This window comes from Haliotis rubra, unplaced genomic scaffold (genome assembly GCF_003918875.1).
Source record: "Haliotis rubra isolate DU_JTF1 unplaced genomic scaffold, ASM391887v1 Scf237, whole genome shotgun sequence".
Lineage (NCBI taxonomy): Eukaryota > Metazoa > Mollusca > Gastropoda > Lepetellida > Haliotidae > Haliotis > Haliotis rubra.
In genome coordinates, this window is record NW_025766414.1 from 953989 (window position 1) to 972615 (window position 18627).

Sequence of the window (18627 nt, forward strand, 5' to 3'; positions counted from 1 at the left end):
GTGAGTTGTGGAGATGACTTCACATGGTGAGTTGTGGAGATGAGTTGACATGGTGAGTTGTGGAGATGAGTTGACATGGTGAGTTGTGGAGATGAGTTCACATGGTGAGTTGTGGAGATGAGTTGACATGGTGAGTTGTGGAGATGAGTTGACATGGTGAGTTGTGGAGATGAGCTGACATGGTGAGTTGTGGAGATGAGCTGACATGGTGAGTTGTGGAGATGAGTTGACATGGTGAGTTGTGGAGATGAGCTGACATGGTGAGTTATGGAGATGAGCTGACATGGTGAGTTGTGGAGATGAGTTCTGACATGGTGAGTTGTTGAGATGAGTTCACATGGTGAGTTGTGGAGATGAGTTCACATGGTGAGTTGTGGAGATGAGTTCACATGGTGAGTTGTGGAGATGAGTTCACATGGTGAGTTGTGGAGATGAGCTGACATGGTGAGTTGTGGAGATGACTTCACATGGCATATTTCTTCGTCCACTCTCTGACGGTCTGCTCATATTTCGCCCGGTCAGTTTTGTACAGACGGGCAATGTCTGGTTCCAAGGGATCATCTGGATTAATGTCATCCACCAGCAAGCATCTCACATACAGTAAAACTGGAACGAAGAAATATATATTTATGAAACTCCTGCCAACTCCTGTTACAAAAACTGTGGACTATCCTACCAAACTTTTGTTACAATGTAAATCACACCAGACGTTGACATCACGCAGTTATTTCAGGTGTGTTCTATAGTTCACTAGTCTCAAGGCAAGGGAAACAAAAATCATGCCTAGATCATTTCAATTTGTTTCCTAAAGACTTTGTGTTGTAAGACAGAAACTAACAAATCGTGGACACTGTCTCTGATAAGATGGTGGTATCATTCGCACCTTTGGCTACAGTGATTGGTGAGCTCCACTGATCTCTGAGAACGTCCAGCTTGAACACGCCTTTCCTGCTGATGTTTGGGTGATAGACACGTGTCTTGAACTGCACCTGTGTCAAGACAGCACAGGCAGATACAGAGCAAACCCTCCTTAATCAGGACCTCGTCAATCGAGATGCTCAACTATATCTACACATGCACTAGTTTCTGGGGTCGGCACTATTAATATATTAGCTGTCCACTACAATAGATAAATTGGTCACACAAAAATCGATGATAGACTATTGAAGAACGGGACGTTGATTAAAAGGGATCTAACAGGCGGTTGAAAGGAGTTTCTTTTGGTACGGAACGTCAATCTGACGCGAAGAGGCTGAAAGAGCCATCTTGCCTTATAGGGCAACATTATTCTTTCGGTAAGGTAACCCACATTCAGAGGTCCTTCAAGGGGACTTCAAGAGGTTCTCTCGTGAGTTATATAGAGACAGGTATGTTACCTTCGGAGATTTAAATCGGTTTCTCACCTTGGGGGGTGCAAATGGGTATTCCACGGGGATCACCACGTCCAACATAAAAGACCCACCTTCATAGGGTGTACCAGCCTGACAAAGGAAATCAGAGTCAATGTCACTATGCTATCAGTCAATGGTTTGTATGCTCCAGATGTAGCAGGAATATTGATGACTGCGGTGCAAAACAACATGCATGTCACTACGTCCTCAGTCTATCCTTAACGACGATAAGAAATCAATGTCACATCAGAACCCTCATAAGCACCAGGGGATAAAGGTCTTTAAACCGCTTGTCTAGAGTGAGTGAGTGAGGTGAGCTTTACGCCTTCAGCAATATTCCAGCAATATCACTGCGGGGGCAACCAGAAATGGGCTTCACACATTGTACCCATGTGGGGAATCGATAGAATGACTGTCTTGAGCGAAGAATATTGGTGGTTTGATCCCCAGCCTTTTCATGCATTAAAGTGGTTAACGATGATGTTTGCTGTTACTGTGCCTTGCGCTCAGAAGATAAAACAAGGACTGGTCGGAGTCAGTATAATCTGTATGGTTGGTTGGTTGGTTGGATTGGTGAACTCTGCAATAGTCCAGCGTTATGGCGGTGGTCTTTTAATAATCGAGTCTGAACCAGACAATCCAGTGATCAACAGCATAACCATCAATCTACACAACTGGGATACGATGACATGTGCCAACCAAGTCGGCGAGCCTGACAACCCGATCCCGTTAGTTGACTTTTACGACAAGGCAAGCATGTGTTGCTGAAGATCAATTCTAACCCGGATATTCACGGGTAGTATAATCTGTATGATGGGATTCAACACTCATGTACGTCCTTATATAAGAACAATACTTCTAAGCGCCACGTTTGACCCGTGAAGGTCCGGGTTAAAATGAAACTTCAGTAACCCTTGCTTGTCGTAAGAGGCGACTAACGGGATCGGGTGGTCAGGCTCGCTGGCTTGGTTGACACATGCCATCGGTTTCCACTTGCGCAGATTGATGCTCATGCTGTTGATCACTGGATTGTCTGGTCCAGACTCGATTATTTACAGACCGCCGCCATATAGCTGGAATATTGCTGAGTGCGGCGTAAAACTAAACTCACTCACTCACTTTAAGCGCCACGTTCAACCACATAATCCTCAAACCACTGCCAGTGTTTGTTATCGCACTTTGAGCACCGAAAAACCTATATTTACTGAACAAATCTAACTGAGTGAGTGAGTGAATTATAATTTTACATTGCATCGCCAATATTGCAGCCATATCGCGATGAGAACTAGTTGACTAATACCATTAAATGTCTGTCTACAAAGGATAGTAAAACAGTATGTTCAGTATCACAGGGGGCGGTGGGGCAGCCCAGTGGTTAAAGCGTTCGCTCGTCACGCCGAAGACCCGGGTTCGAGTCCCCACATGGGTACAATGTGTGAAGCCCATTTCTGGTGTCCCCCGCCGTAATATTGCTGGAATATTGCTAAAAGCGGCGTAAAACTGAACTCACTCACTCAGTATCACAGTTACGATGAAAAACAAACCAAGAACAAATCTAAATAATACTTTACAGTTCTTATATAACTTAGAGGTCATCAAAATGTGAATTATTATTTGTTTTAAAGACCTGGGGTCTCTTAGGTTACAGTCCACTGAGAAATGTGAAGATAATACTTGGACATTTATACATACCGGACCTTCTATGATCGCGTCCCAGTGGTTCCCTGCAACAGAACAACATCTAAATTGTAATTGTTTTAGATAGCTTTAAAACCAAAAACAATTACTGGTACAACGAAGTAAAATTGGTACTTTTCAATGAAGCCATTTCTTAATCTTTAATATGGGCGCACGGAGTCATCAGCAAACGTGACTGGTAACCAGACGTCAGAGGTATGGTTGACACTACACGACAAAAGAAACGTTACCCTCCTACCTTTCTGAATTACTTAAAAAATATCAAAGATATGTTAGAAGGTATTAGTTTACATGAAAGCTTAACAACACAGCTTTATGAAAATCACGAATTAAAATTCTCAAATGCATTCATATTTAGGTGAAATGCATCTTTTTCAGAAGAGTTATATTGGCCTATTTTCGTCCATGCCGAAATATACCAATAACAGTGATTAGATGTCAAAAAGCAAGGTTGAAATAAAATTCTACTTGGGGACAAAGATAAACCATTTAAAGTCACCATATTTCAACTATTAAAATAAGACAAGTAAAAAGTGTCTTTGATATTGTGAAAAAATGTTTAGGAATTTCTACAATGATCTTTGTTAACATTGTTGCTTGCAAAGTAACATTTTTCCATTTTATGTTAACACATAGCATTATCAATCGCCCAAACGCAGCAATATTCAAGCAGTATTTGCATCCATTTCACATGCAGACTGATTCTATAGGGTATGAAGAGAGCCGAGAAAATATGATATGATACACAAGTACGTGAAATATGCCACGATTAACAGCTGAAGAGAGAGAAAGAGCCATCGGGATGGTGCAGATGGGGTCCACATACAATGCTGTTGCCAACGCCCTCGGATGCCACCGGACCGCCTCCGTGGTGTAGTGGTTAGAGCGTCTGCTCGGGAGAGCGGAAGGTCGCGGGTTCGATCCCCCACCGCGTCATACCAAAAGACGTTAAAATATGGTACTTGTTGGTCCCTGCTCGGCTCGGGAGTCAGTATAATGTGTCTGAGTGGGGTATTCATGCTTAACTGCGGCATGGTATCTCAGTGGGCTAGCACTATAAAACCAGCTTCAGTTTGGGCTAGTACAAGCAGCCGCACATACACATACACACGCATACACGTCGTCATATGAGCGAAATATTCTCCAGCGCGACGTTAAACCCAATTTCACCTCACCTCACCTCGGATGCCACCGTATCACGGTTATAAGACTTATTCGGGGCTTCAGGCAGACTGTGGTCACCGTAGACAGACCAAGAAGCGGACGTCCACGCATCACAACGCCAGCTGAAGATAGGTACCTCCGTCATAAGGAAGGACGGTAACGTTTCTTTTGGCGTTTAGTGTATTTCAAACAATCAGTAACAGAATGAGGCAACTGAGAAAAGCATGTGGAACTAGTGAGAGTTTATAAAATGTGCTTCAGTACATAACACAATATTAATAATGAAAAATACTTTTGTCACCTACAGTGGTCTAGGGGGGGTCCGTAGGATATCCCCTTAATAGGATCTTCCACAAAGTTCTGCCATTCCTGTATGTATAAAACAGGTTAACACATGAGACGATTACATCAACAATAATGTTAATGGATGACAAACGCTAATAATAATAATAATAATGACAAACTTACTTCAGTACATATTTGCTGTGGTCTATATTTACGTACAATATCCAATAGCTGGTCAATACAGTGAATAAACCTCCGATTTCATAACACAAAACCACAAGCTTACAATGCGGAAGTGAATATGATCGTTCCCTGCTTCGATGAAATAGCGACCAAGAAAATGGCCTAGATAGTTTAAAAGCAATCATAATATCGACATTAGGTAACAGTGCTACCCTCGTGGATATGTGTACCTTGTATATTCGCTTCATAGCCATGGTTCCCGGGTGAAATTGTGAAATGCTTAGATTCGTCATGGTCTAATTTTGTGTAGAGGAATGTTTACCAAGTTACCTCCCCTACATTACTGCGCATGAAAGGAGATGTGTGAAGCGTACGTACCCTATAGTTCACCTGACGTTTGCAAATAGTTTTCTGATGCAGTTTTACAACAAATGCGCAAACACAAAGCGTCAGATTGACATTTTTTTCTAAAAGAAAATAAGAGAGAACAACGGTATAGGAAGAGCAGTGTCTTTCCTGTCGTATTCAATATGAATATTTCAAAACATTATATATTAAATTAAATTAAATTAAATTATTCCTATTTTCAATCTCTAAAGACTGCCCATGGCCGTCATTTTATAAAACGAGGTTTCAGTGAATATTGCAATTGATTCAGATCCAAGGATGAAAACAGAGCCTGTCCTTCCCAGATGAATACAACGGATCTGCCCAATATTTGAGCAGATGTTCCTGACACTAAAAGGGCGGTGGTGCAGCCTAGTGGCTAAAGCGTTCGCTCGTCACGCGAGTTCGTTTCCCAACATGGGCACAATATGTGACGCCGCCGTGATATTGGTGGAATATTGCTAAAAGAGCCGTAAAACTAAAACTCACTCACTCCAAACACGAACAACCCGGATGCAGGGGCTTGAAACTAGGATCTGGAATGGATATACTGAGGTGTTTTCAAATTGGATGTCTGTTATACAAAGTTGATCCCATTGAGCATGCCAGTTGTGAAGGTGAACGCGTCATTTAAGTTATAAAATATGATAGATAAGATATGGTATATCTAATGCTGCAGGCTGCCAGGGTTCATTCTGATCAGATATTTCCTGGAATTATAAGTCTAGTTTCTGTTGCTTGTCTTACAGAACAACGGAAATGGCGATCGTGGCCGAATATCGATTGTGAGTGGACGGCTTTATTAGTTGTATAACATTATAATAGCAGTGTTTGATAGTATAAGCACATGCGGGGATATATCCAAGGTTTAACTGCACAGGTTCACAAGCATACAATGCATGCGTGAATATCTCTCTTCAAGGAAATCGGAAGGCTGGTGACGACCAAGCGATTGACTTGGTTCAAAGGTATTCACAACAAGGAATTTCGATTCCTTTTTCTCCTCTTGTGAAAAACCTTGGCGTTCTTTTGGACTCAAACCTCAGCATGGACAAGCAAATAAATCATCTAGTAAAGACCTGCCACTACCATCTGAAGAACATCGGCAGCATCCGCAAAGTCCTAACAAAAGAAGCCACTGCCACCCTTGTGCGGACACTGATTTTATCCCGCCTGGATTACTGCAACAGTTTACTGTTTGGCATCTCTTCCTCTCAACTCCATCGTCTTCAGAAAATCCAGAACAAAGCTGCACGCATCATCACTCTCACCAGTCCTCGCTGTCACATCTCTCCCATCCTAAACTCTCTACACTGGCTCCGTATTCGTGAAAGGATTGATTTCAAGATTCTCTGCCTCACCTACCAGTCTTTCTACAACTCAGGACCTTCCTACCTTCAAGACCTTCTGACACATTACTCTCCAGAAAGAACCCTGCGCTCATCACAACAACTGTTACTTGCTGTCCCGAGCTACAGTCTCAAATCATTTGGCTCAAGGACCTTTTCATATGCAGCAGCTTCTCTGTGGAACTCTCTCCCTATCGAGTTAAAATCATCTCCTTCCCTAAGTACATTCAAAACACGACTAAAGACTCATCTATTTCTTCGCTACAAGTGACTTCCAATCATCCGTACCTGCCAACTGTATATAGTTTTAACTTGAGCTCAGGAAGCGCTTTGAGCATATCCCTGTGACGTGGAAAGGCGCTATATAAATGGCCTATTATTATTTATTATTATAATTTCAGTACACCAGATGCTACTGGTCAAAATCTCGAGGATACGGGTACTTTGTATAATATGCGTTCGTTTTGAATATCGTTAACTTGATATTACAAAATACATAGAAAACAGAATTATTTTGCGTCAAAGTTCTGGAAACTTGGACTTTAATGCCTCAAAGGTCATCCGAAGTTTACCCACAAAACAGTCTGTGATAGGACTTCCTTAAGGACAGGGGTCGTGGGTAGCCTCATTATAAAAGCGTCCGCTCGTCACAACTGAAGACCCTAGTTCGATCTCCCACATGGGTACAATGTGTGAAGTCAATTTCTGGTGTCCCATGCTGACAAGGCAGCACTCAATAAATCTGTGACACCACTTCTTATTCCCTACTCTGATTACAAAGCTAGCATTAGAACTTACATCCGTGATCTGATGCAAAAGAAGTGGGACACCCAAGTAGGTATTAACAAATTGCATGAAATAGAACCCTATATTTGTTACACCTACTTGGGTTGTCAGTCCAGATTTGAGGAGGTCATCAGGATGCCGCATTGGCCATACACGTTATACTCACAAATACTTGTTAAAAGGTGAAGATCCTCCGTTCTGTATCCCTTGTGCATATCCTGCTTGACTGTATTGAATTCTCCATCATATGGGATAAATGTTTCAATGTGAAAACAGTTAAGGATCTTTTTAACACTGTTAATTTTCATTTAATTATTGTTTTAAAGAAATTAATTTAATAGATGAATTTTGAATAATATGTTCTGTAGATAGCTGTATTTTAATGATTGGTAGTTTAGATTATCAACTTAGATTGTTAGTGGCTGTACCCTCAAAGGGAGTTAAAGTACTGTAAAATTATTGTCCTCCTGAGAGGGTACGTAAGTCCCAAAACATTTATAGTCAATCTCAACTTACCAGATTCTTTAAATGTAGTATTTTTGTGCTTTTAACTTATGGCTAAATTCGACTACAATCGCCAGGAGCTGAAAGGATGGTGTAAATCCAGCTAGGGTCCATGCAGGTAGCAAAAGTAATGTAAGTCCCCATAGTCCCTAATATGGTGATCAACCTTCAGTTGTTGGCGATCTATAGCCTGTTTTTTATCTTGTATTGTCCTAATAGTGCTATCAGTTTTAACTTTCCACACTAGTTTTAATTCTAATTGTGATATTCTAGTTGTTTTACTGTCCTTCGTCGACAGGTTTTATAATAATACAGATATTCATTTCAATGTCAAATATGTTCTCGTCACAATATGGCTGCAATATTGCCGATATGACGTTAAATAATAACTCACTCACTCTGGTGTCCCAATTTCTGGTGATATTGCTGGAACATTGCTAAACGCGGAGTAGAACCTAGATTCACTCACTCACCCCTTTCCGTAAACTGTCTGTCCTTTCCACCTACTGATAAAATTGATGTTGCATGAATTAAAGTTATTAGTTGAGATAGTCCATGCTATTCAAATGAGTGAATGAGGGAGTTTGGTTTTACGCCGCTATTCAAATGACACACCTTGGATAGTTTACATGACTGCAGCTATGGTTTCCTACTGAATATTTTTCTGTCGATCGTTTGTCTTCCCAAATATATAGAAAAACAAAGCGACTGTAAGCAGCCAAGCTCACACTCGGCGCTATATAAATATATTTATTTTCACCAAATAAACCTTCAAAGACCATAATGAATAGCAGGGTTTGGAATTATGAGATTTTGATTCCTTTGTCATATGAAACACAATTCCATTATTTCAAACTCTCAACACTTTCATTTTATGTTTTTATACGCTTCAAAAAAGAAACGCATAATCCATTTTAGAAGAATTTATAACCTTAGTTTAAGAGCAATTATTTCATATAATTTCAATGGTAAAAAGGTGAAAATTCACACGTCTATAAACAAAGTGTTCGTCAACACAAGAGCAACCTTTATCGTTGTGTTTCTGTTTACTTGAGCCAACGAGTCAGTACTTGTATGGCCACCATTATGCCCCAGTTGTGCAAGTATCTGAGGCATATTTTCAGGTTGACGAACACGTCGATTGAGTTCATCCCATAGGTGTTCTATCAGGTTTAGACCAGGTCATCGGGAAGGCCATGGTAAGACATTGACGTTAGAACAGGAAAGGTAGCTGACCGTGACCCGTGCTGTATGTGAAGTAGCGTTGTCATGCTGGAACAATCCCCTCTGTGGGTCCATAATTGGAAGCATGTGACGTGCAAGGACTCCGTTGATGTACCGATTTGCTGTCAAATTCCCTTGAACCTCTATTAAATCAGATATTTGTGTGCTGGATATTGCAACCCACACCATGACCTTTCCTCCACCGAATCTGTCACACCGTCGAATGCAATTAGGGGCAAAACGTTCATTTCTCCGACGGTAAACACACTGTCTTCCATTTCGCCGATGAAGAAAAAATCGTTATTTATCACTGAACCAGACTCGCCTCCAGTTGGTAGGGTTCCAGTTCCGGACTCTACACCACCGCAAGCGATTGCGCCGAAACGTTGAAATGTCGGGCAACTGCAGACTGCGACTCCCCAGCTTCAAGGCGGCCTATGGCGATGTTTTGATAGACGGAACTCAGTCATGGCATTATGATTTCCTCTTTTCCAGGCAAAAACGAATGACAAAATTAAACACAGCTTTTGCCTTACTTGCACGTGCATTTTGCTTGGTGACGTTCAAAGGTTTCTCAAACATGGGGGAAAGTTATAATTGCCGCGTTTTCGCGCTGAAACTCTTAGCAATTACACAATGATGACTTTTTGGAAAGAAATAGTATATTTCTATTGTTTTTGCTACATTTGCATGAGTCCAATATTTTCAAACTCACCTATGTGTTTCTTTTTTTAAGGTACTATTAAAGGTAATTCTTTAAGAAAGAGCTAAAAAAAAGTTATTAATGCTGACAGAATTGGTTTATGGACAACAAATGCAGTGAATCTAACATCTTTAGCCAGCCAAATTGGATACAAATGTTAGTGTATATTCCCAAGTTGAAACGTTAAAGGTGAATAAATCCCTTAAATAACACGGTGTGAAACAGACAAACAACAAAGAGACGGTATGTAATTTAACAATTGTATTCAAAAATTCACTAAGTTTAAAAGGTAATGCAAATCACTGTAAAGGTATCACAGAGGTAGCATGAAATAGAGCAATAAATACAATGATGGAAATATTCATCGAACAGCAACAATGATCAACTTTCCAAAACAGGCTAGGGATCCAGGGTAATAATGGTCGCGACACAACTGCTGGTGTTGTAACTTGTTATGGAATGTGAGATGAGATGCAAGAGTTAACTCCCCTTATATAACACAATAGTGTGTGTGTGTGTGTGTGTGTGTGTTTTTTTGTTTGTTAATGAGTTGGACCCGTGTACCCGTCTCAACACCCGGACCCGTTATGATCATGTGACTAATAGATTAAACAATGTAATATGTTATCCTTTCTTGATTAAAAGGTTGTATTGTCTTTGAAGATTTAGGCATAATTTACAGTCACTTTTTAAAATATAATACATAGTTCAGATTTTGAAAAACTCGAAAGTTTAGCCTCCGAGCTGAAGAATGTTTTGCCATTTCTTGCAAATTTGATGTCTGGATTTAACATAACCGGTATCCGGGTAGGGTAGGGTAATAGGGGGTAGTGTACCGGGTAGACAATTTGGACACGTCCCAGCCATAATAACTTTGAAACAGAGGCATCCCAAGATACTAATTATCATTATCATTTAGAACAATGGTATCCAGAGGGATGGGGTGAATCCTGCATGGGTACCCGACAGGCAGGGGAGGCAAGTAAATCCCGATACTCCAGAGGAATGTAAATTTGTTTAAAACAATTTATAGCAGATATATTGCCGGTGTCACCTGTTGAGGCAATGGCAATGAGTTCAAGTAATATGTTTTGATGAGTTCGTGTAATGTTTTGTGAAGATTGGGTTCATAGGGTGAGTTGTGGAGATGAGTTCAAATGGTGAGTTCAGCGATTAGATCACATCTTCTGTTGTGACAATGAGTTCACATGGTGAGTTGTGGAGATGAGCTCATGTAATGTGTTGTTGAGATTGGGTTCATAGGGTGAGTTGTGGAGATTGGGTTCATAGGGTGAGTCTTGGAGATTGGGTTCATAGGGTGAGTTGTGGAGATGAGTTCAAATGGTGAGTTCAGCGATTAGATCACATCTTCTGTTGTGACAATGAGTTCACATGGTGAGTTGTGGAGATGAGCTCATGTAATGTGTTGTTGAGATTGGGTTCATAGGGTGAGTTGTGGAGATTGGGTTCATAGGGTGAGTCTTGGAGATTGGGTTCATAGGGTGAGTTGTCTTGATGGGTTCACGTGCTTTCGGCGATGAAATCACATCTTCTGCTGTTACAATGAGTTCACATGGTGAGTTGTGGAGATGAGCTGACATGGTGAGTTGTAAGATGATTTCACATGGTGAGTTGTGGAGATGAGTTCACATGGTGAGTTGTGGAGATGAGTTCACATGGTGAGTTGTGAAGATGAGTTCACATGGTGAGTTGTTGAGATGATTTCACATGGTGAGTTGTGAAGATGAGTTCACATGGTGAGTTGTGGAAATGAGTTCACATGGCATATTTCTTCGTCCACTCTCTGACGGTCTGCTTATATTTCGCACGGTCAGTTTTGTACAGGCGGGCAATGTCTGGTTCCAAAGGATCATCCGCATTAATGTCATCCACCAGCAAGCATCTCACACACAGTAAAACTGGAACGAAGAAATATGTATTTATGAAACCCCCGCAAAATCCCGTTACAAGACTTGTGGAATGTCCCACCAAACACTTGTGACAATGTAAATCGCACCAGACGTTGACATCACGCAGTTATTTCAGCGTGTTTTATAGTTCACTAGTCTCGAGCCAAGGGGAACAACAATCATTCATTGATCATTTTACCTTGTTTCCTAAAGATTTTAGGTTGTAATACGGGAAAGTAACAGTTTTAATTGTGACCACTGTCTCGGGTAAGACGGCGGTATCATTCGCACCTTTGGCTATAGTGAGCGCTGGACTCCACGTCTCTTTGAGAATTTCCAGGTTGAGAAAGCCTTTCCTGTGGATGTTTGGGTGATAGACAGGTGTCTTGAACTTCACCTGTGTCAAGACAGCACAGGCAGATAAACAGCAAACCCTCCTTAATCTACACACATACTATCTACACACACACACACACACACACACACACACACACACACACACACACACAGTTCTGGGGTGGGCACCATAAGTATATAAGCTGTTTGCACCAATAGAAAACTTGTTCACGCGAACGTCGATAAAAGACTATTGAAAACGTGACGCTGAATCTTCCGAAGCTTAAAATGGGATGAAAAACTATTCTTTCGGTAAGGAAACCCACCTGCACCTGTGTTAAAACAAATAAACAGCAAACCCTCCTTAAAAGCACAATATCCCACATTTTCGACAATATTTTGGCCTATATTATATATTCATATTGGGGATATGATATGCACTCACTTTTGCTTCCTGTTGATGCAATAAAAGACTTATCCCTTACGACTTGCCTGAAATTGATAATTGAAACTTCGAGGCGAACAGCTTCCAAACAGAGAAAACCTGCCTATACGGAATGTAAACAATTGTCCCGTACATCGAAAACAGTCGCACGCGGTGTTGTCGGTGTTTGCCGAACTGGTTTCAAACTTTCAATCACATATGTTATGCGTAGGATATTCGTAAAGAGCGCTCCAAGGGACATAACTCTATGGAGTTCGCTTGAAATATTGTTCGGTCGGTAGAGGGCGCGAGAGTATATTTAATACAACGTTTCATTAATTCATTTGATCTTTTTTATTTAATATTGTAATCTAAGTACGTATTTTATTTTTTTAGAATGAATTAAAAGGTAGCTTCCCTGAGAGCTGATAGTATTATTGAGAGAATTGCACCATTTATTTTTAGAAGAAGTGTGGCGTAATATAGTACCTTTAATCAGGACCTCGTCAATCGAGAAACTCCACTATCTGCACATACACTAGCTGCTGGGGTCGACACTATAATTATACAAGCTGTATACATCAATAGATAAATTGTTCAAACGAAAACCGATGATAGACTATTGAAAAACGAAATGTTGTATCTTCCGTTACCGAAGCTTTAAAGGGGCCTAATCTTAGGCACTTGGAATGGGTTTCTTTCTGTAGGGGCTTAGGGAGTTTCAAGCCGTATCTTACGCGAAGGGGCTAAAAGGGGTATCTTACGTTAGGGAGGGGGAAAAATATTCTTTCGGTAAGGTAACCCACTTTTAGGAGTTCTTAAAGGGGACGTTAATAGGTTTGTTGCTTTATGAAATTAATAGGCACATTTTATTTTAGTTTAAAGAAACGCCCAAAAATAAAAATGATTGTAAATTTTCAAAATAATTGTCAATCAGATCGAAAATAGCTAAAAACACATCCCTCGAACACAACATGTCTATTCCCAGTGAACACTTGCACGTGCATTTCGTATTTAGTGGAAACAAACGAATTTACACGCGTAAAATGGAAATTGTGCGCGAAGTTACCCGTATCAAATAAGGGTATAAAACTGACCAGGTTTATTCCCTTTCATCATGTTAATTGATTGACAACCAGGTACACGCCTCGTTTAACCGCAGCGCAGAGGGAGAGAGCAATCGGTATGCTACAGATGGGAGCAACACAAGGGCATGTGGCTAGGACCATGGGATGCTGCAAATTCACCATCGCCAGACTTGTCCCACGTCTACTACAGACTGGCAGTACTGCAGACAGACCCAGGAGTGGTAGACCGAAGGTCACTACCCAACAAGAAGACTGACATTTATGGGTGCTTCACCTGAGAAACCGATACGTCACTGTGACGTCATCAAGCGCCAACGGCTTTGGACATCCAGTCAGCAGACAGACTGTGGCCAGACGACTCAACCATCATTGTCACCGTGCCTATCGACCTTTCAAGGGCATGACGTTGACGTGCCAACACCGACGTGCCAGACTGAGATGGACAAGGACAGTGCCACACTGACAGCAGCGAAACTGGCGAAGAGTGCTCTTTAGTGACGAAAGCAGGTTCCACCTCTTCAAGTCTGACGGACGAGGTCGCCCGATCTGTTCCAAATTGAGCACCTTTGACCAACTGGGACGTCGTATTCGGAAACGCCAAAATCAGCCACTGCTAGGGGTGGCCACACCCGGTAATGAACAATATGTGCTGCCCAGAAAGTTGTAAAAGCTGTCAGTCGATTCTGCATTGGTGATCGAATACTGGACAGTGCACGCCAATGTCATTAGATCACGAGCTGCGTCGATTTTCGTCTTGTTATCCATTAAATACTGTTGCTGAATGATTGCTTTTTTACAATAAAACATTTAATGTTACCATAATTTGCTTTTGTTTTGTTTTAGACCAGAAAAATATTTGGTGGCGTTTCTTTGGGGCGCTAGTTTATTACCTTCGAAGATTTAAATCAGTTTCTCACCTTGGGGGGTTTAAACGGATAGTCCACGGGGAACACCACGTCCAACATAAAAGTCCCACCTTCATAGGGTGTACCAACCTGGCAAAGGAAATCAGAGTCAATGTCACTATGCAGCTCGTGCTATCAGTCAGTGGTTTGTATGCTCCAGATGTAGCAGGAATATTGATGACTGCGTGCAGAACAACACTATGTCCTCAATATATCCTTTACGACGATGTGAAATTATTGTTACATCAGAACCCTCATAAGCACCAGGGAGTAAAGGTCTTTAAACCATTTGTCTAGAGTGAGTGAGTAAGGTGAGTTTTTAGCAATATTCCAGCAATATCACTGCGGGGGGACACCAAATATTGGCTTCACATAGTGTACCCATGTGGTGAACTGAAGCCGGGTGTTGGCGTGATGACCGAATGCTTTAACCGCTAGGCTACCCCACCGCCCCGCTACTTGTCTATAACAATGGGTGACTCGATATTTACTGATAGACTATTATATCCTAGTGTGTACAGACCATTTATATCGTTTAAAGATGGATGGAATGTTTGTCTTGATCCCAGAAGATTGGTGGTTCGATCCCTGGCCGTTTAAATGTGATAAAGGAAGGTGCTTGTTATTACCCAGCCTTGCGCTCGGCATTAGGGGAATAAAACAAGGACTGGTCGGAGTCAGTATAATCTGTCTGGTTGGCTGCTGCTTAACGCCGCACTCAGCAATATTCCAGCTATATGCCGGCGGTCTGTAAATGATAGAGTCTATATACCAGACAATCCAGTGATCAACAACATGAGCATCAATCTACGCAATTGAGATACGATGACATGTGCCAACCAAATCAGCGAGCCTGACCACACGATCCCGTTAATTGCCTTTTACGACAAGCACGGGTTGCTGAAGACCAATTATAACCCTAATTACAATCTTCACGGATAGCATAATTTGTCTAATGGAATTCAGTTTAAACTGTGGCAAACGCGTGCACATTAACATACACCCGTGTACATCCGTATATAAGAACAATAATTCTGAGCGCCATGTTCAGCCACATAACCCTACAACCACTGATACCGTTTCTTGGCTATTTGGGCACCGCAAAAATTATATTTACTGAACAAATCTAATAGAGTGAGTGAGTGAATTATATTTTACATTGCATTGGCAATATCGCAGCAAATTGACTATAATTTAATGCCTGTCTACAAAGGATCGTGAAACAGTATGTTCAGTATCACAGTTTAGGTGTAAAACAAACCAACAACAAATCTAAATAAAACAGTTCTTATATAACGTAGAGGTAATCAAAGTATGAATTATGATTTCTTTTAAAGACTGCACTGGTATCTTATGTTAGATAAATACTTGGACATTTATACATACCGGACCCTCTATGATCGCGTCCCAGTAAAACGCTGCAACAGATCAATTTCTGAATGGTAACAAAAACGAAACCGTTGATTCTAATATATGAAATCAAAATATTATAGTTCCAGGTTCTTGTTGGAAATTTTGTTTATAATACCCGTCAGAAGAAAGCAAGCACCCACTTTTGATGATGATTAAAAAGGACACAATCGACAAATACGCTGATTAACGCGACGAAGGAAACCACAGTCTTTACTTACCTTTCTTAGGGCATTGATCTGTATTTCGTTTAAAAGTAATCATGAATATGAGTGAGTGAGTATGGTTTTACGCCGCTTTTAGCAATATTCCAGCAATATCACGGCGGGGGACACCAGAAATGGGCTTCACATATTGTACCCATATGGGGAATCGAACCCGGGTCTTTGGCGTGACGAGCCAACGCTTTAACCACTAGGCTATTCAATCATGAATCGAGGGTAGTGTACAAGTTATTGAAAATCATCAACGACTTGGTTATTTACTTTCCCTTAACATCAGTTATCACCTCTATTGTATTAGATAGATTTAAAACCAAAAGAATTACTGGTACCACGAAGTAAAATTGGTAATTGTTCAATGGAGCCATTTCTAATTTTTTAATAAGGTAGAGTTGTGTCATCAGCGAACGTGGCTGGTAAGCAGTCGTCAGACTGACTGAGTTTAGTTTTACGCCGCTTTTAGCAATATTCCAGCAACATCACGGCGGGGGACACCAGAAATGGGTTTCACACATTATGCCCATGTGGGGAATCGAACCCAGGTCTTTTGCGTGACGAGCCAAGGCCTTAACCACTAGGCTACCCCAAGCCCCCAGTCGTCAGAGGTATGGTTGTCCCATGGTGGTGTAGTTCAAACAAGCAGTAACAGAAGGAGATATATAGTCTTTCATTTACCGCTGAGAAAAACATGTGGAACTAATGACGGTAAAATACCTTCAAGGCAAATATTCTGTCATACATCCGTTTATAAAATGTTCTTCAGTACATAATAAAACGGTAAAAATATCTTTTGTCACCTACAGTTGTCTGCGTAGGGTATTTTGAAGGATATCCCTTCCATGGGGTGTTCCACACAGTCCTGCCACTCCTGTATGTATAGTAAGCTTAATACATGATTCAATTACATCAACCAGAATGTTAATGGATGACAAACCGTAATAATAATAATAATAATTATATATACATATATATATATATATAGTTCATAGATCTTATATATGTACTACTGTACGCTCGGTATTCTCATCACTTGGTCATATCTGCTGTGGTATATATTTATTTACAATATCCTTTAGCTGGTCTACGCAGTGAATAAACCTCCGATTTCATAACACAAAAAACACAAGCTATCAATGCGGAAGTGATCTATGATATAGCGATCAAGAAATTGGCCTAGATAATTTAAAAGTAATCATAATATCGACATTAGGGAACAGTGCTACCATCGTGGATACTTGTACCTTGTATATTCGCCTCAAAGCCATGGTTCCCAGGTGGAATTGTGAAATCAGCTCAGATTCGTCATGGTCTAATGTTGTGTAGAGGAATGTTTACCAAGTTACCTCCCCTACATTACTGCGCATGAAAGGAGATGTGTGAAGCGGGCGTAACCTATAGTTTACCTGACGTTTGCAAATAGCTTTCTGATGCAGTTTGACAAAGCGCAGGTTGTTTCACACACAAAGCGTCAGGTTGATATTTTTTTCTTTAAAAAATTAAGAGTGAACAACCGTACAGGAAGCGCAGTGCATTTCCTGGCGTATTCAATGTGAATATTTCAGAAAATTATCGATAAAACTATACAGGCTGCCGAACAGTTATCGCCATATTTTAGCGGTATTTCCAAAATTACACCGCCGTTCGTTAAATTAATGAATCAGAATTAATTATGAAACGTAATTAGCTATTCACCGATGTGTCCAGCCCGTTCACTGCCGCCGATCGTGTTTTTATATAACGCGGCGGAAGGGAATCAAGGCTGTATAAATAGCTGTTTTCTCACAACTAATTATATATAACTGTAACAGTTATCGCAATTTCAGCATTTCTCATGTCATTCGTGAAATAATATATCTTTATGTCATAGAGTAACCTTGTACAATTGATTGTGTGACAAATGAGTTTTGTTTTTAATAGTAGATTGATGAAACAATTAATGACTTTTGTGAACTTGAACTTGCTATTAAACAGATCGTGTGACATCCCCCCCCGACTAAGTTAAAAACATTATAGGGTACATAACTTTATCTTTATTTTTTCTCTTTTGTTATTTACGGTAATAGCAATACCAATACCAAGAACACAATGTCAGTTCACATTATGCCCCTATACTTTCACTTAGTCTCACAGGCTGTTGTACTTAGCTGACAAAATAAAAACAAGGAGCTCGCACATCCTTTATCTCAAAAGGACGATCCAAAAGATGTCCTGATCGAGGATGTGTGCTGGTGCTTCGTATTAATCATACGCGAATCAATAATGACTGAGTGACTTGGGTTTTACGCCGCTTTTAGCAATATCACGGCGGGGGACACCAGAAATGGGCTTTAATGTGCACATGTGCGGAATCGAACCCGGGTCTTCAGCATGACGAGCGAACGCCTTAGCCACTAAGCTACCCAACTTAGTTCATATACACGATTTATAGAATTCAAATAAATCGAACTGTCAGAGCGTCGACGCTAAATATGTCAAAGTGTTTATTTTTATTGATTCAAGCATATTTTTATTCAATAAACGAATAGGGATCGATGAACTAGCTGTTATAGCTTATATCAACACCGCTCCCATATAACATATCACACAAATTTAAGTCAGAATATGATATACATTATCGTACAAGTTAACAACTGCGTGTTATACAGAAAAACAGAAGTAT

At 40.7% G+C, this 18627-nt stretch overlaps 1 protein-coding gene across 3 annotated transcripts; it reads right to left on the reverse strand.

The window, feature by feature from the left end:
* Positions 1–99: 99 nt before the first annotated feature.
* LOC124278450 (ubiquitin-conjugating enzyme E2 D2B-like) lies at positions 100–17287 on the reverse strand. 3 transcript variants are annotated; one of them, XM_046714154.1, is made up of 6 exons: positions 17210–17286; positions 4559–4622; positions 3084–3115; positions 1404–1481; positions 884–989; positions 100–606 (listed from the first exon to the last, which is right to left on the reverse strand). In XM_046714154.1, the coding sequence occupies exons 1-6, from the start codon at positions 17231–17233 to the stop codon at positions 464–466; spliced, it is 447 nt and encodes a 148-aa protein (XP_046570110.1). In that variant the 5' UTR covers positions 17234–17286; the 3' UTR covers positions 100–463. The 3 variants fall into 3 exon arrangements, with proteins under 3 accessions (XP_046570110.1, XP_046570109.1, XP_046570111.1); XM_046714153.1 differs by lacking the exon at positions 17210–17286 and adding an exon at positions 4952–5051 and having other exon boundaries at positions 101–606; XM_046714155.1 differs by lacking the exons at positions 100–606; positions 884–989; positions 1404–1481; positions 3084–3115; positions 4559–4622 and adding exons at positions 11256–11593; positions 11876–11981; positions 15724–15755; positions 16770–16836 and having other exon boundaries at positions 17210–17287.
* Positions 17288–18627: the final 1340 nt, after the last annotated feature.